We start from the raw sequence: 23,302 nt of genomic DNA, 5'->3' as shown, positions 1-23,302 counted from the left end.
GGCACTCAAATTGTAATCATCTCGCCATCTGGATTCACTTCTTTCATCTTTTCCGTAAACTGACAGGAAAAATCAAATGCCAGAAAGATTCCCTCTAATGGGACATGGTCAATTTCATTTCCCATCCTCATCCAGCATCTACATAATTACTCTGCAATTCACACTCCAGTGATTGCAGAGGGTTTCTTAGAAGCACTTCCAAACTATTTTTCTACTGTTCCACATATGAAAAATGAACACCTAAATATTTCTGTGTGAGTTCTGTATTACCTTATTTCATTATGATGGTCATTTTGCCCTCTGTAGTGGGAGTCCAAGAAATAATTTCACCTTGCGAGAAGAAAGTGCATGATCAATATCACTGCAATCAAAAACACCTTTGTTTGAATTATTGCCACCCCATCTCACTTATCACATATGTGACACTCTCCCCTACTACTCGATAACACAAAATGAGCTATCTTTGTTTGAACTTTTTTGACCTCCTCCATCAGTCCTATATGGTAAAGTTCCCGTTTCTCACAGCGATATTCTGAAAGAGAATGGATAAGTGTAATGTAGGCAATGTCTTTAGTAGAACTGTTGCATCTTCTAAGTATTCTGCCAAAAAATGCAGTCTTTGTTTTGCTTTCTCCACAACACTCTCTGTGTGATCATTCTAATTTAAGTTTTTTTACTTGTAATCCATAACTATTTATTTGGATCCAATGCTTTTAAATTTGTGTGATTCATTGCAGAAGTTAAATTTAATCGAATTTTTTTGATACTCATGTGGAAGACACACACCTTTTATTGTTCAGGGTCAATTGCATTTTTTCCACCGTTCAAAATCTCGCCTAAATAATTTTGCAACCCATTTTGATCTTCTGGTAACTTTACTAGATGGTAATGACAAAAATCATCTGCAAACAATCTAAGGGGGCTGCTCAGATTGTCTCCTAAACAGTTTATGTAAATTAAGAATGTATCTGTATACCACCAACACTGACAAATACAGCCAGTCCGGTATTTACCAACTTACTTTCAACTGCTATCAATCTGCATATGAGGGCCAAACATGTAGAAACTTCAGAACCAGGTATACAGAACACTTCAGAGCACTGAAAATCAATAGCTCACACTCAACATTTGCAGACCACCTGATAGCACACAGTCACCACCCAACAAACATTGAAACTGACTTACACATACTAAAAACTAGCAGCAGCCTATACAAAAAATTAACTATTGAAGAAAACTATCACATCCAAAAATCAATAGCCCAAGGAAAGAAAGTTCTCAATGAATACACATCACTGTGCAACAAAACCCTCTTCACCACAATAGAAGAACTATACAAATAACACCCACACCACACACCAAAACGAATCGTGGGGGGATTAAAAAAAATCTTTCTACCTCTCCCTCCCTCCCTCCCCCCCCCCTCTCTTTCCATCTCTCTATCTCTCTCTCTCTCTCTCTCTCTCTCTCTCTCTCTCTCTCTCTCTAGCTCTCTCTCTGCCCCTATACTCAACACACACATGCAAACCCACACAAACCATACAACACTGATGCCAAATACAATTCAAACTTGCACGCCTCACCCAGCAAAACACATTATGAAACAAATGAACACCCACAGCCACAACAACATGTAATGGCAGCAAAAACTCTGCCTATGTTTTGAGTAATCGAAAAAAGTGCATTGCCAAGCGACCATAGGTTAAGAAGTAAGCCTATTTACTTCACCAACAACACAGAAAAACGCACCACAACTTCAAAACTGTAAGTTACACACAGAAAACATGATACAGTCTCATCTTCATTCGTAAATGCATAACAAACAGAAAAATAAATTACATTGTGCTTTTTGCAGATGACAAGTTGTATATTGTGTAGTAGAATAGCTACAAAAATAAATGGACAACAACATCATATAAGGTATGTTAACTAATGCTTACACTCACTTTTCACCAATTAAGTTATAAATGCAACTTATACATAATGTTGTAAACAACACAAATGTTAATATGTAACAACAATTTTACAGTTAAAAATAAAAAATTGAACCCACTGATGATAGCACAAAATTGCTGAAACATGTATAGGTGAAACAAAACAAAAAAAAGGTGTCTTGCATAAAGCGGAACGTCTCATCCCATTTTCTTAGCAAGTGCGGATACAACAAGAAGAACTGCACCACAAGATGATTAAGAATGTGCTTGTTTGAAAATGTGAAGATGTGCAGCTTTACCCACTGCTGTGAGCAATGGTCCTCTGCAAGGTACCTGACGAAAAAATCCACTGTGAGCCCAATGTTTGCTAAGAAAATATTCGAGACAAGCAAGCATTCATTGACAGCAGCAATGTCCTCTAATATCTGAAGCTGATTCCCATTTGCAAGATGTGACATTCGCCTACAGTTCTGGCCAGTCAGGATCTTGTTACCACCACTGTCAGTACACAGTGTTACACAGCTGTGAATGGGATACCATTCCTCATCATTATGACTCTGCACTGATACACCAAGAAATGGGGCAACTTGGCGTGTGCTCCATCTCAAATGAGCATGTTGTGGACTGTGTGTTAAACTCCAATTTTGCTTCCTTCCCTTTCTGCTCTCAGATTAACTTGCAGTTCATCTTTACAGTAATCTATAATTACAAGAATGAATTAGAGTCACAATTAATGCAGAGTCCATGATAGATAAATACCCTTTGCCCACCCTGACGAGTTGCTCAGAAAATTATCAGACGGCCACAATTTTTCAAGACTGATTTGTCATAAGTGTACCCCCAGCGCCACTCGATTGAGGCCAATATGCACCTCCTCATTGTCAATTCACCTTTCGGTCTACACCGATATCAACGCCTGCCTTTTGGTGTCGCTAATGCGGCCACCAGTTTTCAGCATTTTTTGGAATAGCTGACAGTCTCTGTACTAGGCTGCATCAATTACCTTGACGATATCAATGTTTTTCATTCTTCCACTGAATACCATCTTAGGAATCTCTGATGATTGTTTTCTTTTTTGCAGTCTGCAGGTCTCAAGTGCAATCTTGCCAAATCTCAATTTTTTTCAGCCATCAGTTGAGAACCTGGGTTTGGGGGTTTCTCACACATGGGTCAAGCCATTGCATGACTGTGTTGACAAAATTGCGGCTTCGCCATGGTCAAGCTCTTTTCAAGGTAAAGCGTGTACTACCATAAGTTTGTATCAGATGCATCCACTGTTGCTCAGCCTCCCCATGCACTTTTGCATTAAAATATGCCTCTTTTGTGCCCCCAGATTGTGAGCCAGCATTCACTTTGCTTAAATCTAAACTTCGATCTGCCCCGTGTCTGGCCACTTTTAAACCCGGTCACCATCTTGTGTTGGCTACAGATGCCTCTCAGTAAAGTCTTAGTGTGGTGTTGGCGCACAAATACACTCACGGGTCTGAATGACCCATTTCTTATGCTTCTAAGACTTCAGCTTCCTCTCAGCAGTGATATTCTCAGATTGAAAAGGAGGCTTTAGTGACTGTTTTTGCCCTCAAGAAATTCGCGTCTTCTTGTACGGCTCAAAGTTCCATTTAATCACGGATCACAAGCAGTTGGTTGCTCTTTTTAATCTTTCAGCTTCCGTCCTGGACAAGGTAGCACATCACTTGCAGCAGTGGGCTCTCTTCCTCTCTCGATATAGTCGTCAGATCCATTACTGACTGAAGGCACAACATGACCAACCAAAGCCTTATCTCACCATCCAATTGGGCCAAATCCAGACTTTGATCAAGACGAGTTGCTTTGTTTCTGTTTAGACACTGTGAATCAAAATGTAGTTGACGGTTTTCTCATAATTAGAGCTATGATAGCATCAGCTGTCACTGTGGATCCTGTACTTAGCTGGGTCCTCTCTTTTGTCCAGCAAGGTTGGCCAGAAAAACCCCTGGACCTTGTCTCAGATGCCTTGTGTAATTACTCTTCCCTCCAGCACCAACTTTCTGTGTCTGACAGGGTTCTTTTGTTAATTATGGAAGATGCTGGTCCCCGGATTGTGATTCTTGCTTTCTTATGCCGTGATGCACTGTGGCTTCTGTTTGTTGGTCACTGGGGGCCTCTCGCACCAAAGCTTTGTTCACCAGCATGTGTATTGGCAAGGCATACATGGAGACGTTACACGGCTTAAGCTGCTTGCACCCACTGTGTTCAGCAACAGGTGGCACTGCAGGCTTCTTTATCTGTCTGGCCGATGCCACAGCGCCCGTGGGAGAGTCTAAATGTCAATTTTGCTGGGCCTTCCTACATCTTGGCTCATTGTAGTGGATGCCTATTTCAAGTTTCCACACATTGTCTGTCCATGTCTGCAGCAGCCACTATTTTTATTTTTGGCCCTGTCTAAGATTTTTGCAATAGAAGGACTTCCATGCAGCATGGGTAGTGATAAAAACCCCCAGTTTGTTTCTTGAGAATTTGCATCTTTTAGTCAGACTAGTGGCGTTCACCATCTCACCGCTCCCTTGTTTCATCCTTATCTAATGCCAGTTTGGAAGTTTAAATATCAGATGTGGAAGAATGTATCCAGCAGGTCACCTGGAGTTGCTTTAGAACATTTTTTGAGTTCATACTGCTTCACTCCAATGTGGGATAAGAGTCCAGCAGGGCTTCTACACGGACACCAACTGTGGACCCTCCTTCACCTGCTCCATCAGACGCCACGTTCATCAGCGTCACTAGCTCTGCGATGGTTCTGGCCGTGTGCGCCTGTTGTGAAGACATGGCTTAGCCACAGCCTGTGGAATGTTTCCAGGATGAAATTTTCAGTCTGCAGTGGAGTGTGCGCTGATATGAAACTTTCCTGGCAGATTAAAACAGTGTGCCAGACCGAGACTCGAACTCAGGACCTTTGCCTTTCGCGGGCAAGTGCTCTACCAACTGAGCTACCCAAGCATGACTCACAGACGAGGTACTGGTGGAAGTAAAGCTGTGAGGATGAGGCGTGAGTCATGCTTGGGTAGCTGACTTGGTAGAGCACTTGCCCGCAAGACAAAGGTCCCGAGTTCGAGTCTCAGTCCGGCACACAGTTTTAATCTCCCAGGAAAGTTTCATATCAGCGCACACTCCACAGCAGAGTGAAAATTTCATTCTGGAAACATTCCCCAGGCTGTGGCTAAGCCATGTCTTTGCAATATCCTTTGTTTCAGGAGTGCTAGTCCTGCAAGGCTTGCAGGAGAGCTTCTGTAAAGTTTGGAAGGTAGGAGATGAGGTACTGGTGGAAGTAAAGCTGTGAGGACGGGGCGTGAGTCGTACTTAGGCAGCTCAGTTGGTAGAGCACTTGCCCGTGAAAGGCAAAGGTCCTGAGTTTGAGTCTCGGTCCAGCACACAGTTTTAATCTGCCAGGAAAGTTTCAAACAGATGAAAGTCCGACGGTGCAAGGTCCGGACTGTATAGTGGATGCTGGAGGATCTCCCGTTCAAATTTGGTAATTTTCCCACAAACAGGAGCAGCAACATTGGGATGAGCAGTGTCACAAAGAAGTCTGACACTGTCAGCATTAATGTTGTGGCATTTGTCACGAAGGGTGTGATGAAATTTAACCTATGTTTTAATGTAGGCTGCAGCATTCACAGTGGTCCTGTGTTCAGCAAAGTCCACCAGTAACACACCATGCATATCCCAGAACACTGTCACAAGCACTTCCCTAGCAGATTGAGTAACTTTGAATTGTTTTTCATACTTAGGAACCAGCACGTTTCCACTCAACAGCCGCCTACTCGGTTTCGGGCACGTAGTGGTATGTCCGTGACCCATCACCAGTGACAACTTCCTTCACACACTCGTGCTGTACTGGGGCATAACATGTTAAGTGATCTAGCCTGTCATCATTCTATGGCCCTTGTCTGTCAGGTTCACTTTACAAAATTTCTTCATGTCATAAACAGTATTGTACTTTGCACATAAGAAATGCTGAACTGATGCAACCAAGGTTCATAGATGCACATGCACATCATTCAAAACTGCTGCCTCAGTGGCTCTGATATTCTGCATGATTGCAGCTGTTAATGGTTGCCTGGAGTTTAGCAAATTACTAAGGCTCACACAACTCTCTCGAAAGTACGCATACCACCTGGAGACATTGCTACGGTCCGTACAGTCATCCCCATACATACCATATACATCCCTGTGAATTGCACTCGCTTTATGCCCTCCGGCCCACAAATATCAAACTACCTTTCACTGCTCTTCATAACCTGATAACAGTAACATGCACGCCACGTTCATTTAGTAGTTGAGGACTCTCTCGCTAGAACTGACCGTGAAAGCAAAATACCATCAGTAACAAAAACCTCAAATTATATTGTTATGAAATTTCAGATTCCAGTTGCAATACCAGGTGAGAAATAATTGCTAAGCATTACTTACCAATCCTCCCTCATATTAAAATCCATCCGATACTGATATTTGGCAATTTCGCTTCGTCTCTGCTACTTTAGAACAGCGAGATAGTGTACTCAACTTCTGTACTGAGTCACAACTAGCCTCATTCCTGCAACCCAGTTCTCAGACTTACCATACTCGTATAACAGCAGCAGAGCAAAAGGAAGGTGACACACACTGACAAATAGGCAGCAGCTCAATTTTTAAAGCACGTGAACTGCAATACTAGACACGTACTCGCTCTGTTTCCAATCGGCAGTCCTCGCACGCTCCTACAGGCAGCACTACTGCGCCTTCACCCGCAGCCTAACCTAATGTCTCTCCCCCTCTCGGCCCCACACATTTTCTGCACCACCGCTACCCACCCCAGTAAAGCTCGTCTCTCACATCGCATGGAGTCAAAGTCGTATCACAGTGCCTGGAGATGACAGTGCCATTGTGTGTGTGTTTGTGTGTGTGTGTGTGTGTGAGTTGAGCTCATGTGAAAGGATGAATGTTTTGTTTTGTCTTTCTGGAAAGGTATCGAGATTCGAGGCCATATTAAAGAGCAAGTTCCCACTCCAGGATCCAGGGAGACTAGCATTGCATGGGAGGATCCGAGTAGCCTGTTTGGTGTAGCAGTAGCAGTAGCAGGTCCCCCAAGAGCACGTTCAGCAACTGGGTGCTGGCTGCTCCAAAGGCAGACAGTTCTGTTACGTCCATTCCTGTGCTCAGCCAGTTTTGTGGTGGTGAAACCTACATAAAAGTTAGTCGACAAATGACGAACACTGTTTTGTAAGTTCCTCTCCCTTTGATATTGTAGGATTTACCAGTGGTAGGGTCTAAACAGGTGGTAGTGAACGAGTAAACTGGGCAGGTTTTACAGCGGAAGGTACTGCATAGACAGGAACCTTGGAGTACAGGTAACGGTTTGGGAAGTTGTACAATTTTACTACGATGTTAAAGAGATTAGGAGGTGACAGAAGGTGTCAGTGGGTGGTTTGCAGAGGATATCAGAGGAGGAGGATCTCATTTCGAGGCTAGGTTTGAGAAAGTTATGGCTTCAGTTGCATAAAGTATTGAGACACAGATGCTTCTGAGTTGTTTAGAAGTAGGAAGCATATTAGTCGCAGTGCGAGCGGAGGGGTTGCCACAGCCGTATCTCCTAGTCACTACTCAGTACCAGTCATTATGAATAAGCTACCCTTCCTTTCTAACCTCCTCTATCCCATTTCTCTTTCCTTCCCACTGAAATAACTACTAGTTCTGAAAGCCAAGTAGTGTGTCCCCTCCACTTCTGTATGTGCCCAACAGGGTGTTTCAGAATTGCTCTTATGGCCTTCTAGTCCTTGTAGAGGGAACTTAGTACTCATATGTGTGAGTTGTGCTTGCATGAGCGTATACACGTTTTCTACTTCAAAAGAGGCCTTTCAGCTGAAAGCTCAAATGTATAGAGGGTTTTTTTTTTGTGCCAGTCTGTGACTTAACACCTTCTCATTATGATGAGTAGCAGTCTATCCTTTCCATAACACTGGACTTAGTAGGTAATATTTTGATAAGCAACCCTTGTTCCAAACTGTACCAGCTGGATATAAAATAAATTTCAAAATCACGTGACTTTCAAAACTCTCACTTCACGAAAAATGGAGAAGAAGGTGCCAACACCAGTCTCTGTTGTAATTACCACACACACACAGAGAGAGAGAGAGAGAGAGAGAGAGAGAGAGAGTCCAGTACTGGTCTGCAGACCTGTCTCATAATTAAGTAGTTTTCTCAAATGATTTTGAAATATATTTACTGGTTGTGAACTCCTTGGCATCATCCGCACAGGTAGAGATATACACTGAAGTACCACAGAAACTGGTATAGGCATGCATATTCAAACTCACAGATATGTAAACTGGCAAAATACAGCATTATGGTCAGCAATACCTATATAAGACTACAAGTGTCTGGCACAGTTGTTAGATTGGTTACTGCTGCTACAATAGCAGGTTATCAAGATTTAAGTGAGTTTCAATGTGTGTTATAGTCCCACACAAGCGATAGGACACAGCATCTCTGAGGTAGCGATGAAGTGGGGATTTTTCCATATGACCATTTCACGAGTGTACGGTGAATATCAGGAATCGGGTAAAAAAAACATCAAATCTCCAACATCGCAGTGGCCAGAAAAAGATTCTCCAAGAACGGGACCAACAATGACTGTAGAAAATTGTTCTACATGACATAAATGCAACCCTTCAGCAAATTCCCACAGATTTCAATGCTGGGCCATCAACGCATGTCAGTGTGTGAACCACTCAATGAAACGTCATTGATATGCGCTTTCAGAGCAGAAGGCCCACTTGTCTACCCTCAATGACTGCACCGAACAAAGCTTTACGCCTGACCTGGGACTGTCAACACCGACAGTGGACTGTTGATGACTGGAAACATGTTGCCTGGTCGGACGAGTCTCTTTTCAAATTGTATTGAGCAGTCGGACATCTACGGGTATGGAGAAAACCTCACGATTCCATTGACCCTGCACGTCAGCAGGGGACTGTTCGAGCTGATGGAGGCTCTGTAATGGTGTGGGGCATTGCAATTGGAGTCGTATGGGATCCCTGATAGTCTAGATATGACTCTGACAGGTACATAAGCATCCTGTCTGATCACCTGCAACATACATAGAGAAGGGCTTCGAAGACCTGAAGAAAACAATGGCCGTGTTTATTGACCTAACATCAGCATATGATACAGTGTTACGGAAAGGCATGCTTCTTAAGTTCTTAAGAATAATTCCGTGTAAAAGAATTGCACAACTACTCAATAACATGCTGCCCAACAGGAAATTCCAAGTTCACCTAAAAGGTCAAGTAAGCAAGGTATACAATTTAAATGACGGACTACCACAAGGATCAGTATTGGCCCCCCCTACTTTTCAATTTATATGTCGCTGACTTGCCAGAAACGAAAGCACGAACATTTATCTATGCTGATGACATAGCCTTGGTGACGCAGGCTAACGATTTTACAACTTCAGAAATGACTCAGGATCTGCGAATTCTAGATGAATTTTTTAATGGATGGCGACTCAAAGTAAACAGAAATAAAACTGAATCCTCCACCTTCCATCTGAGTAATAGGCACGCTCGCTATAAACCGCAAATTTCCTGTAGAAATCAGTTGCTGTTATATAACCCATTCCCAAAATATCTCGGTGTGACCTTGGATCGTTCGCTAACATATAGAAAACACCTAACTGAAACAGCTTTAAAAATGAGAATCAGAAACAATATATTGAACAAACTCTCCGGAACAAGCTGGGGAGCTAAGGCATCAGTACTCAAAACAACTGCCCTCTCACTTGTATACTCTGTTGGGAATATTGTAGCCCAGTATGGTTGAACAGCACTCATACAGCCATGGTAGACACGCAACTGAATGTAGCCACGAGAAGCATATCCGGGACAATAAAATCCACACCCACAGAATGGCTACCTGTTCTGTCTAATATTGCACCACCGAAGTTACGACGTCAAGCAGCGCTGAAAAGGGAATGGGAGAAATGCTCCAAGAATCCCGAGTTACCGCTACACCAGAACTGTGATGCCACTCAAAGGCAACGTCTTAAGTCCAGGAAACCCTCCTGGAGACTTGGAAAAAGGCTTACTTCTGAAGGATTCCAACTAGAAACAGCATGGCAGGAAGAATGGTTTGCAGCCAATCCCGATTCTGCAGGTCTCATTGCTGATCCTACACGAGTCGCTCCTGGATTCCACTTACCTAGGAGGTCGTGGACCACCCTAAATCGCATACGCACCAAGCACGGAAGATGCCAGGACTCGAAGCATAAGTGGGGAATCGCTGAAAGTGCTAAGTGTGACTGCAGACACCAACGACAAACAATACGCCACATAGTCACAGAGTGTCCCCTACGGAAATATGCTGGAACTCTGACCGGCATACATGAGGTCTCTGAGGAAGCAATCTCCTGGCTGGAAACTTTAGATATTAACCTATAGTTTTTATTACAACTTGAAGCTCTGTTTGTCAATATTACTGTTTATAAAAACCACATTTTCTCTTTTACACGTAACTCATCGCAGTGTTTTTATCCGTACGTATATTATTGATTTATCGATCTAATCTAAGACTTTTATTACCATAAATGAATGTATTCTATTTTATTTGTAGTATATGCATATTGTGTTACCAGTAACATCACTGCTGTTCAATTCAAGTAATGTATCCTCGATGCCAAACGAAATAATAAAAACCTGCATCTATTCGTGTCCATGGTGCATTCAGACGGACTTCGGCAATTTCAGCAGATCAGTTCGATAGCCCACACGTCCAGAATTGCTACAGAGTGGCTCCGGGGGCACTGTTCTGAGATTTAACACTTCCGCTGGCCATCAAACTCCCCAGATACAAACATTATTGAGCATATGTGGGATGCCTTGCAACATGCTGTTCAGAAGAGATCTTCACCCACTCATACTCTTACGTATTTGTGGACAGCCCTGCAGGATTGGTGGTGTCAGGTCCCTCCAGTACTACTTCACACATTAGTCAAGTCCATGGCACATAGTGCTGTGCTACCTCTGCACGCTTGCAATTTCTTTGGCTCTTCAGTGTACTACTCAATAGTGACATATGAAAATTTGTACTGCACTGGAACTTGAGCCTGAATTTCCTTCTTGTTGTGATCAGACACCTTAACTTGTTTGGCTATCTGTACATGCTCCCCAGACTGAACTAAACTTCCACATACACTGTCTTCATCCTTATGTACACGGAGTATGCACGGATAGCCTAGTTGGTTAAAGGTTTCTGCTTGTGGTAAGTGGGAGATCCAGGTTTGAAGCCGGGTCCGGCAACCAGTTTTAATCTGCCAATTTGTTTGGAGCTGTAGATTTGATACCAATGTTGTAGACAGTGGTAGTTCTCACCTGTCACTCCTCTGCTCGTAATTTACAAGTATTCAAAGATATATATGCCACAAATTAGCAACTACAATTTGAATATTCTCAGACACTCCTACATCTCCACATACAATAAAATAAAAGCAGTATTTGATATTATGAACTCACAATTTAATGTAGCATTTGGAGTGCTTTGCGTGAATTTTAAAATTGCAACATTTGTTGGAGTTTCTAAAAATAAAAGCGATGACAAGAAGGGAAAACTGATAAAAATATACTGTTGTAAAGATAAACTTTCATCAAATTTAAATTAAGTCATCTACAGATTGGACACAGACAAAAGGACTAAAAGATTTTTTAACCATCCAGTATCATTTCTCCAGAGACATGAAAGGAAATGCTAATCTTTTCCAGCATTTGCATAGCCAAAACTCTCTGGATTCCATGCAGTACATACAAATGTCTGTAATTCAGCAAGCTTCAAAACAAGTAATTACTTCTTACTGAGACCCCAGCACGGGCCTCAGACCATTGCAACCAATGTTCGAGTTACCTGGACTAGGGGAAAAATGCAGCCGGTCTATCTGTGTACTCATTTCACAACAGCAGCTAATCAAAGTCTATTAAACAGATATTCCTTCAGTTATTGGCAGAATATTATCAGAGTAACAAGAATAAAAATCTGACTGTTGCTGATATTCTACAAAAATTGTTTGGCCACAAAGTGATTTTGGAACTTAAAATCAATTTGTGAATAAATTAACCTTTGTAGAACATCAATAAAACTTTTCACTATTTTGTTGGTTTGTGTATGTATGTGTGATTAATCGCATTCTCCTTACAAAGTTTCCAAATAAGGCTCAATGATAGTAAAAGAGTTCACTCATAGTTACTTCACATTCAGATTAAAAACTATGTAGCGACACCTAAAAACTAGGTAGCGAGATTACATTACTGACTGACATTTTTGCCTGTGGATTTACTGACACAGCAGCTCTAATGTTGAATTATTTACAAATGTCAAGCCTTCTGCACCCACTGCATATTTATTGTCCTTAATCCTTTTTTGTTTTGGAGATAAGTCACAATTCCAAATACAACAATTCAGTTTTCAAGTTTATGACTGCCTCAGTTTTCACCTAACACTATACAAAGTGATACAATCATTAATTTTACAAGTCTTGCTCCTTGTATGAAATGTAATGCAAAAATAATTGTGAACCTGAAACTATGATGTTTACCTTATTATTGTTACTGAATATTTACACCTGTGTAGGTCACGAACTTCACAAAAATCAATACTGATATATCAGGAATATATCACATCATCATTGAAAATTTTAGTGTCAATACCAAGAACAGCAACACATAAAACTAGTGTCAGGGAAGGCAAATGGAGGATTTGTTAGAAAGTGCAGTGTACTGGTACAGGAAACTGCATAGAAGATTTTAGTGCACTAATTCTGGAGTACTGGGCCAGCATTTGAGAGCCCTACAAAGTAAGCATAATGGCAGACACCAGTTCAGGGATACTCTGCTAAGACTGTAACAGGCCATTATAGTTCACACAAAAGTGAAAGCGAAACTTGTATTAGAATCTTTGGAAGAAAAGTGAAATTGCTTTTGTTGAACCCTATCACACAAATTTAGAAAACTGGTATTCAAGAAATACTGTAATGGGACAATTCTGTGGAGACCACCATTTATCTCATGTTGACATAATGAGAATATGATAAGGAATACTAAGCTGCATGTTACTATAAGAGAATTCTGAAGATAAGATATGCAGATCAAGTAACTAATTAGGTGTACTGAATCAAATGATGGGTAAAAAAGGAACCTATAATGCTAACTGACTAAAAGAAGGCATTAATTGGTAGGAAATATCCTGAGGCATCACAGATCTACACACAAATGCAGTAAGTAGGTTAAAATGAATGTACTCATAGGTTGCAGTATTTCTGCAGGGATGAAGACTCTTGCTCAGGACAGACTAACCTGAGCCAAACCAGTCTTCAGACTGAAGACCGCAACAACAAGATGCTTTCAGAGGGAGCAGGTATTCATTTTGGTTGCTATTGTCAATACGAGGTCCCCTTCGCTACAGACTGCACAGTGGCTTGCAGAGTACAGACGTAGCTCGTGTACATGTAGTACACAAATGCACACAATTTTCTGCTATGCAGAAATCAAATATTCAGTTTGGAAGAAAATTGTGGATCACAAATTCACAGTCACAATTACTTGTATGTTCAATTTCATGTAAAAATAAATTCAAATGAAATTATTTTTGTTTTGTTTTAATACTAGGTGGAAAACTGACACTGAAGCTAAAAAATCAAACTGAAGTGTGTGAAAGAGCAATTTGGCTCTGAAGTATGTCAGATGTTGTACAAACAATACACTTATGCCAAAATGAACTTTTACTCTGCAGCAGAGGTTGTGCCAATTTGAAACCTCTCAGCAGACCAAAACTGTGTGACAGACTGGAACTCGAATGCGGAACCCCCATCTGTCGCTTTTCACGGGCGAGAGCACTACCACCCGGGCTATCCGAGCACAGCTCACGATGAGCTCTCTCAAGTTTTACTTCCACGAGTACTTCTCATCCCGCCTTCTGAACTTCACAGAAGTTCTCCCACTTACTTCACAGGAGTAGCACCCTCGAAACTAAACCTATGAGAACGGGTCCAGGGTCGTACCCGTACGTCTCACCGCGAAATGCAAAGGTCTCGGGTTCGAGTCCCGGTCTGGCACACAGTTTTATTCAGACAGGAATTCTCGATTGACATACAGCGGAGAGAGACAGTTTCTTACTATTAAATACCTGAACCTCAGAGAGTTTGGTATCTGCTGAGAACGAGGAGAGGGACAGGGTTGGAGTAAGGGGAGAGCCCAGAGTACAGAGCCGCTACTCACGAGTATGGCGGACGGGTCGACCTCGTGGAGGAGTCTGCCGTCTGGCAGGGCGACCTTGAGCAGCGGCCTGACCGACATGCGGGTGAGGTGCCCGGGGGTGAAGCAGCTGCCCCCGACCCACACCACCACCGCCTGCCCCGTTTCGAAAGCACACGCCTGCACGACACAGACAAAACACAGGTGGAGACACGCACGGCGGCACACAGCGGGCGAGGGATTGGGTCGAGGGAAGGGGTAAACACAGTTTGAAAGTGTGCGAGGAAAATGTCGCCTGTCCACTTTCGTCTCGGGATCTTCAGCTGGCATTTCTTTAACGATTGTTCCGATGTTTCACCAGCACATCTGGTTGGTATTCTCGAAGATTCAGTTTTCTTCCTGAGGAGAGGGGATTGTGCTCAAGTTGATTCCATGGATGGAGGTTATATGTACTCTACACACTAATGCCCACAGTTTCACAGGTCATTGTCACTCGAGTTCCTCGACTGTTACTTGTAACTGTGGCATGGAAATCTGAGATCCATTTACTGTGAGGTTAACTTCTTTCTTGTCAAAACTATTGTCATGTTTGTGAATTTATATGTCTTCCCTAAATGAATGGGCACAATAGCACTTCTTCACAGAAAGAACCAGCATGCTGGAGAGTTTTATTACATGGTCAGTTTCGCACAACGCATGATCTGCCACGTCCAATTTCTCGATGTGTCTCAACCTGCAATATCCTTAATGTTCCACGATTCTGGTATTAGTGGATCGTTCACTCATTTGACACAGACTTTTCCATGTGTGCACACTCCCTGTATTGTGAGTGGGTGTCTTCTAGTCTTTGCCAATCTAAGACAGACTCTCATCTTCCTGGTTGGTTTGTAAATAGTGTTTACACAGTATTTGTGCAATACAAGGCCATTCTGTCTGTCACCCTTGAGATATACAGACAAAGGCTGTACACAACATTTCTTCTTCCAGTATGTCATGCTTTGTGACACTTATAAAAGAGGTGGAGCACTCACTGTTCCTCAAAGTCCATTCCTGGTGTTACATCTCATGTCTGATGAGCTATGATTCACACATTCATCTCACACATATTATGAGTGCATTAATCATACCTCTTTTCTCGTTTCGGTGTCAATTTGAAAGTTTGTACAGGTATCGATCTGAATGGGTCAGTTGCTGATATACAATGTTACACAAGTTTTCACTATACCTTGTAACTTGTGCTTGCAGAAGGGGTAGATGTTGATACATTTTTTCATCAGCTATCCTTTCTGGATATGCTGGTTATGAGGAATGGTGAGAGCCCGGGCCACAATGTGCATCAAAAACTGCACACACTAAGTGATACCTGCACAAATTTTTATCACCTGTCTGTGAAAAGAGGTATGGTAAGTATAAACATGCAAGATGAATATGTGAGTTGCTGCACCCCAAATGTGAGATGCAACATCAGGAATGCCTTAAGAGTTACTAAGTGTACTCCATCATTTATATAAGAAATGTCACAAAATACAACACCCAGCTAAGTGCTGCATCAGAAGGAGAAATATCGAGTACAGCCTTTCTCCATACATCAGCCTCATCCTGTGCAAATGCTTAGTAAATTGAGGAGGTATATCAGAGAGTGTCTCAGAATAGCAAAGGACAAGAGGGTTCCATTCACAATGCAGGGGCTATGCAGCAAAATGTGTACATGTCAAAAAGTCTCTGTGGAAATGTGCAGATGATCCACTAATACCACCACGACCAAAAATAAATGGTACCGCACATTGGGACAGGTTGAGAAATCATCCACAGCAGAGCTCTTACTGTGAGAGACTGACCACTTGATAAAATTAGCCAACATAGCGTTTCTCACTGTGGAGAACAGCTATAGTGCACATTTGTTCAGGGAGCAAGTAGAAAGTCACAGATGTGGAAATAGTTTTAACAGGAAAGAAGACAGCCTCAAGGTAAACAGATTCCGGATTCCCATGCTGCAGCAAACAACTGTAGTGAGTAACAATGGAGGACCTACAATGACAGTGACCACGGAAATGCTCACCCACCAGTACATATAACCTCCATCCATGGGACCAACTCCATTGCAGCCCCAGAACAAGAAGCTGAATATTTGTGAATGCCAGATGCTCTTGCTGGTGAAACACAAAAAAAGGATCACTATATAAATGTTGGCTGATGGTCTAACCCTAGTGCCAATAGACAGCACGCCAACAAGTGGACACAAAAAGAGAGACAATTTTGTATGAGGGCCATTCAATAATTAATGAGACAAATTAGTCTGGAGAAAAAACTGTTGGTAGGGCAAATTTGGTACTTTTATGGCTTTAAGTTGGCATCACTGGGATGAGCCTTGATCAACTGATGTATCAACATTGTTTTGTTTCTAACCTCAAAAATACAACTCAAGATGGTGAATACGCTTGAAACATCCGCAATAGTTGAATAACATTCTGTTGTTCATTTTTTACTTGCTGAAAGTGAGAAACCAGTAAGTATATACTGTAGAAAATCTAAAGTTTATGGTGAAGGTTGTATTAATTGTGCAAATTTTTACAAGTGGGTAGAGCAGTTCAAAAATGGTCCCTACTCAGTGACTGATGAACTCTGTTCTGACCAACCAGTTGCAGTTTCAACTTCCTCACTTGAAAGTGGAACTGATGACATTATTATTTATGCCAACCACCGTGCGACTGTGGAACTGATAGTTGATAAGGTTCAAGTTAGTAGTGGTACAGTTCATAACATTATCTGTAACAAGCTGAAGTACCGCAAACCGTGTGCAAGATGGGTCTCAAAGGAGCTGACGCAGCTACACAATGAAACAAGGTTGAGAGTGTGCACAGAGCTAAAGGAACATTATGAAAGAGAGAGTGAGCACTTGCTCAGCAAAATTTTAACCTGTGATGAAGCTTTGGTTCACTATTATGAGCCAGAATCACAAAGACAAAGCATGGAGTGGAAGCACACCAACTCATCTGTCACAAAAAAATTCAAAACCCAAGCATCAAAAGGAAAACTCATGTTGACAGTGTTTTGGAAGGCTGAACGTCCACTTTCTTGTGATTATCTCGAAGAGCAGCGTACAATGAACAGCCAGTATTACTTGGATTTGCTTTTAAACAAGGTGAAGCCAGCCATGAGAGAGAGATGTGGACCTCAGAGGAGAGGTGTGATTCTCCAGCAAGACAATGCATGTCCTCATATTGCTCAACTAACCTGTGAAACCATCAACAAAATGGGCTGGGAAATACTGCCTCATCCCCCTTACAGTCCTGATTTAGCACCTAGTGATTTTAAATTGTTTGATGCACTGAAGGAGGCATTACGTGGGAAGAGGATCCAGGACAATGAGGATGTGAAAAAGTTTGTGGAAAATTGGTTCAAACATCAAGATAAAGAGTTATTTGCAGCTGGAATAAAAAAGCTTGTAGCCTGTTGGAACAAGTACATAACTGTTCAAGGGGATTATATTGAAAAGTAGAAAAAGTATTATTTTGTAAAAATAAACACCTTTTTCTCCAGACCAATTTGTCTCTTTAATTACTGAATGACCCTCATATGTAAGGGAAAACTTCATGGATGTCAGATGTGCTGCGTGGAAACTGAACATATCATCTGTAATGTCAATGTACACTGCTGTAAGAACAGCAGAGCAGAAGTTGAAAGATGAGGGCATACAACAGGTCACTGGCATAGGCTTACAGTGATGGAATTTAACAAATTTGGTTCACTGAGATTGATGCTGTGCCAAGAATGGCCATGGAAGATAATCATAATTCACCATGTCACATAACAGGAGAAAAAAACAATAAATTGGAACACTGGGAAGATAATTTTGGCAAGCTGCATTTATTACTCCCTCTTAGGTTTAGGTGCACATCAATTCCATATGTATTTTTCTTACCACTGATATGAGGATAAAACATGTGAGGAGTGGTGCTAGGTAAGGCAGACACAAATATCACATTTTGATGGTTCTGGTTGCCATGCAAAATAATGAGAAAAGAAATACAATTCAGAGCTGACAATGAGAAATTAAAACCAGCATGCTGGGCTATTTGTCAAAATGATAAAACCTGAATAACAGCACACAGATGAGATTCTTATGTTTCCTATATGGCAGAACACAGAGGGGCAGAGAGAGAGGTTAAAACATAAAAACAAAAAATGGCATGCAGAAGAAATGGTGCATGGTGTACAAACATACCAATAACAATAGCAACAGCGTGTCTTTAAGATGTCAGTGAATAGACTGTTAAACAGGGTTGTTTCTGCTTACAGCAGTAAAACAATTTTTTTTTTAATTTACGGTATTGCACAGGCATCCAGACATCAAGTGAGTATGGACAGTCTCCAATTCACAAGGTACACAAATAACCACAAAACCATATAAAAATCATGACCGTGACAAATTTCTTATACTCGTATGGTCCTACATATTAGCCTACTGTCTAAAAGGACCATACAAACATAAGAAGTGTGTTAGTTTTGTAATTTTTATGTGGTCCTGTGATAATTTATACCACTTGTAAATTGTCCATACTTGCTTGATTTGCACACTGGAGGTTATATTTGAAACTTCTGCCTGAAGATGTGGAGTTACACGATTACCATAAATAAAAAATAAATTATTTGCTACCTGTAACTGGAAACAACTGTGTTTAAAAATTTCATGAAGGCCGTTGACCCGTCCCACATCAAACTAGAGAGTAGGTTGCCATGTTAAGTGCCCCAGTACTGACCCCAAGGCAGAAGACATTTCAGAATGGATTCAAAAGTTTTTGAAAGTCTAAAACTTACTGTTAGTGGGTGGTAAGACTGTTTTCTGGGAAGCAGTGCTGATAATCATGAAAATACTAGACAGAAAATGAAAATGACTGAAGTTCTGATTTGATTCTGTGGGCAGTTCAACAACAACTGATTTAAAAGCTCTCTTGAGAGTGGTAATATAAACAGTGAATAAATATAGCCAGAAAATTTCTCTGCTTCATTATTGCACAAAAATTGGAAAGCTGCAGTATAACACCCGACAAACATTTCAGTCATTAAAGACAGAGCATTAGCTTAGATTGGGAGTTTGAAGCAGTCAGTTGTGGCATGAGGAATGCATACTAAAATTTGTTTTATGTTATTAATGATGTACAACTTTAAGTGAGGTAGTCAGAATGGAACATGAATTTGCATTATGAGATCCCTGACGTGCACAATTAGTGAGAAATACATGATCAACTGAAAATAGCTATGGTATATACTCATGAGTACATAATATACTACAGGAATTTTTGTATTAGTTTACATATGAACTGGGATAGCAACATTATAGCTCAAATATTGTAGACAAGGCAGCAGCAAATTCATCATCACGTGACAAAGATGTGATTGTGGCATTAAGTCTCTGCCTTACTCTTACTCCCTAGGACTATAAGTGGTAAATGAAACCTACCAGGTGGATTAGTATGAACTGCAAAAATAATCATGACTGTAGAAAATGTCACATCTGTATACTGGAAACCTTCTCTAATATGATATGTAATTACAAAGTGTTCCTCATAAGAGCTGTCAGGCACATTTCCTGTGGTGTTTTAACAGATGTTTGCAATATGGTTTCTGCAATGTACACTTGGATTCAGTCCAAATAAATACTACTTATCATGTCTTTCATGCGACACCTAGTGTGTTTAGAAACAAAATGATTTTTAAATCAGAATTTTATGTGTCTATTCAACAGAGTGGTCCCAAATTAATGATATTTGTTTTTTCAATATGTATTAACAGGGACAGTAAGAGAGGAAGAATAAATAGCACTCTTGGAACAACAGCACTACCCTGACCCGCTTGTCAGTCACTGCTGGAGTATTGGTTATTCTTGATGTTTTCTGTCCGCATTCATACATGTCAACAAAATGCATAATGTCCTAAACTAACCTGGGACCACTCTAACAAATGGGTATGTAAACTCCCACTTTAAAAATCATTGTGTTTGTAACAGGATTCAAACTGACACTCTCCATTGAAACTTGGTGTCACGTGAAAGATGACACGGACAGTATTTGCTCGACTGACTGACTTGCTACGCATTGCAAAAACAAAATTGCAAATACCTGCCAAAGTATCAGAGAAAACATGCCTGGTGACCCTTATGAGGGACACCCATGATAGAGTCACAAAGAATAAAGTGCTACTTCGAATTTAAATGTTAAATATGAAGGTGGTTTGAAAAGTTCTCGAAATCACCACAAGAGATCAGCACTAGAGCAATGAGCTGCTCATGTGATGTTCATTGGCATGTTGCCTGTAAACACGCGGTATGCCAGAGATATTGTATGAGAGCTGTGGTGGTGATGTTGTTGTTCCAGTGTAGTGATTTGTGAAGATGGAAACAATTGAGATTCGAGCAGTGATTAAGTACTTCATAAAGAAAGGTATGAAAGCAAAGGTCATTCATGCCAATTCCCAGAATACACTGGGGGACTCTGCTCCTTCAAATTCAACTGTTGTCAAGTGGACAAATGAATTTAAATTTGGTCGGGAGAGCTTAGATAATGATCTGCGCAGTAGTCGACCGAGATGTGTCACTGCTCCAGAAATCATTGCAAAAGTGCACAAAATGGTCACGGAGGATCGCTCATTGAAAGTGTGTGAAATTGCTCACGCTTGCCAGATGTCATCTGAAAGGGTACATCACATTTTAACCGAAGAATTAGACAATGTGCATCCACACACATGTGCTGTCACCATGGCAAAATTACACAAACTAAGGTATGAATTGCCACACCCACCTTACTCACATGATATGGCTCCATCAGACTTCCATCTCTTCCCAAAACTGAAAATTTTTCTTGGAGGACGAAATTCACTTCAAACGAAGAATTGATAGCTTGAGATGACAACTATTTTGCAGGCCTGGACCAAACTCATTTTTGAGATGGGATCAAGGCACTGGAACATAATTGGACTTAGTGCATTAATGTACAAGGAGACTACATTGAAAAATATAAAAGTTTCAGTGATGTAAGTACTTTTTTTTTCTATTCAGTTCCAAGAACTTTTCAAACCTCCCTTGTGCCACATTAAAAATGATGTAACCCCAATGATATAACAGATACAGCCAGATTTGGTCAAGTGAACGTTAGAAGAGTAAAGGGATTGAGACACCTTTTGGCTCTACACAGAAGTCATGAAAAATGTTACTAATCATAGCAAATGTTACTTAAAAATGTGTAGTAACTATTGGTCTGATGACAATTTACTGCTCCTCTCTTAAATCAGCTGAACTTTATTTGTATAAACAAGTTCAAATTGTCACAACACTATGAGACTAAATTCATGAGGAAGGTCAGTTAGTGTTAAACTGTTCCCTCTGGAGCCTGGTACTGTTGAAAAAGAAAGCCAAAAGGAACAAAAACATTTTATTAAGCATGTACTGACTGTGGAAACCACAAATAACCAAGGTGATAGAACATATTTATTTCAGAAGTCCTTCCCATTGTTAGACTGTAAGATACACAAGACAACAAGAAAAATGACATCTGAGGTTTGGTAAACTGTAAATTTGAGGTGGTCCTACTGGTGCATTATAGAATCCTGTGGACTGGATGGAACTTCACCAGGGATATCCTATTTGTTTCAGTCTCTGCAGATCTACAAACCATACAGCTCAGAACACTATCTTCACAATCAATAACAGGCCCAGCATTTTTCTAGCCATAAAGCAAAATTGAGACAAATTTTAATCATAAAAGGCTTTGATATTTACAGTTACACCTTGTACACTACACATGTATTCGCTAAACTGATTTTGGTCTGGTGTCAAAGACCTCTCTCTCTACAAGTCCACGGAACCGAGGTCATGGTTTATGACTGTAGGGACAATCCAAAAGTAATGCATAAAATATGTAGGTATACAGAATCATCCATCTGATTAAAATGTGCACCAGACTAAGAACTGAAGCACAGTCAGTGCTTATCATGGGCACATAGTAACAACCCAAGTCACTCCTGTCTTTTTTATAAGACGACTAAAATCTGAATTGAACTTTTGACCTGCCAATCACTTTTCATCTCTTAAATTTTCTCGAGGACAGACCCAGTTGAAAAGGGAAGTTGGAAAGGGATGTTTTATTGATAAGAAGGCGCAACATAATAATGGATTCTGTAACATTCCTGTTAGAGAGCAATCTCAAAACCATTCTCAGTAGTTAATGAGTAATCCATTCATATTATAAAAATGTATGTATCTATGTGTGTGTTTATGCTCCACATTTTGTCCTAAATAATCAGACCAATTTCAACTAAACTTGCAAAACATATCCCTTACTATATGGCAATAACTGATGTCAGGGTAAGGACCATCTACATACCATAGATCATAAACAATAAGATGCATGAAAACTGGCAGATCATGTATGACATTTAATTTTAATTCTTCTCACTAAATTTAATTCTGCTCACTAATTTCGCAATAACTTTCAGAGACAATGTCCACAATGCTGCTAAATGCACATACAAAAATATATCATCATATGTCCTACAGCACAGGAGAAATGATGTTACAAACATATAGATGCATGAACAACTGGTGCACTGTGCATGACATTTAAATTTATTACTCCTTTTCTACTGACTCTATTCACAATATTGAGAAAAGAAAAGCTGCCACTCACCATATAGTGGAGATCCTGAGACACAGATAGGCACAACAAAAAGACTCTCATAATTAAAGCTTTCGGCCATAGATCTGTACCTACAGATTGGAAAATTGCGCAGGTCGCTCCAGTGTTTAAGAAGGGTAGTAGGAGTAATCCATTGAACTACAGACCTATATCATTGACGTCGGTTTGCAGTAGGGTTTTGGAGCATATACTGTATTCAAACATTATGAATCACCTCGAAGGGAACGATCTATTGATATGTAATCAGCATGGTTTTAGAAAACATCGTTCTTGTGCAACGCGGCTAGCTCTTTATTCGCACAAAGTAATGGCCGCTATTGACAGGGGATCTCAAGTTGATTCCGTATTTCTATATTTCCGGAAAGCTTTTGAGACTGCTCCCCACAAGCGACTTCTAATCAAGCTGCGGGCCTACGGGGTATCATCTCAG

General features: G+C 40.9%; 1 protein-coding gene across 7 annotated transcripts in view; it reads right to left on the bottom strand.

Moving 5' to 3' along the window:
- LOC126215270 (lysine-specific demethylase 4C-like) overlaps nucleotides 1–23,302 on the bottom strand; it is a 384,640-nt gene that overhangs the window by 46,488 nt on the left and 314,850 nt on the right. For 6 of the 7 annotated variants that reach the window (XM_049941954.1, XM_049941953.1, XM_049941958.1 and 3 more), the window contains one exon: nucleotides 14,207–14,362. The exons of the other annotated variant lie outside the window; for it this stretch is intronic. In XM_049941954.1, coding sequence (XP_049797911.1) covers nucleotides 14,207–14,362 — 156 coding nt within the window. The remainder of the gene's footprint in view (nucleotides 1–14,206; nucleotides 14,363–23,302) is intronic. 7 annotated transcript variants of the gene reach the window in all.

Source organism: Schistocerca nitens, chromosome 12 (genome assembly GCF_023898315.1).
Source record: "Schistocerca nitens isolate TAMUIC-IGC-003100 chromosome 12, iqSchNite1.1, whole genome shotgun sequence".
Classification (NCBI taxonomy): Eukaryota; Metazoa; Arthropoda; class Insecta; order Orthoptera; family Acrididae; genus Schistocerca; species Schistocerca nitens.
Note: the sequence above shows the minus strand (reverse complement) of the source record. Positions and strands in the feature narration are given on the sequence as shown.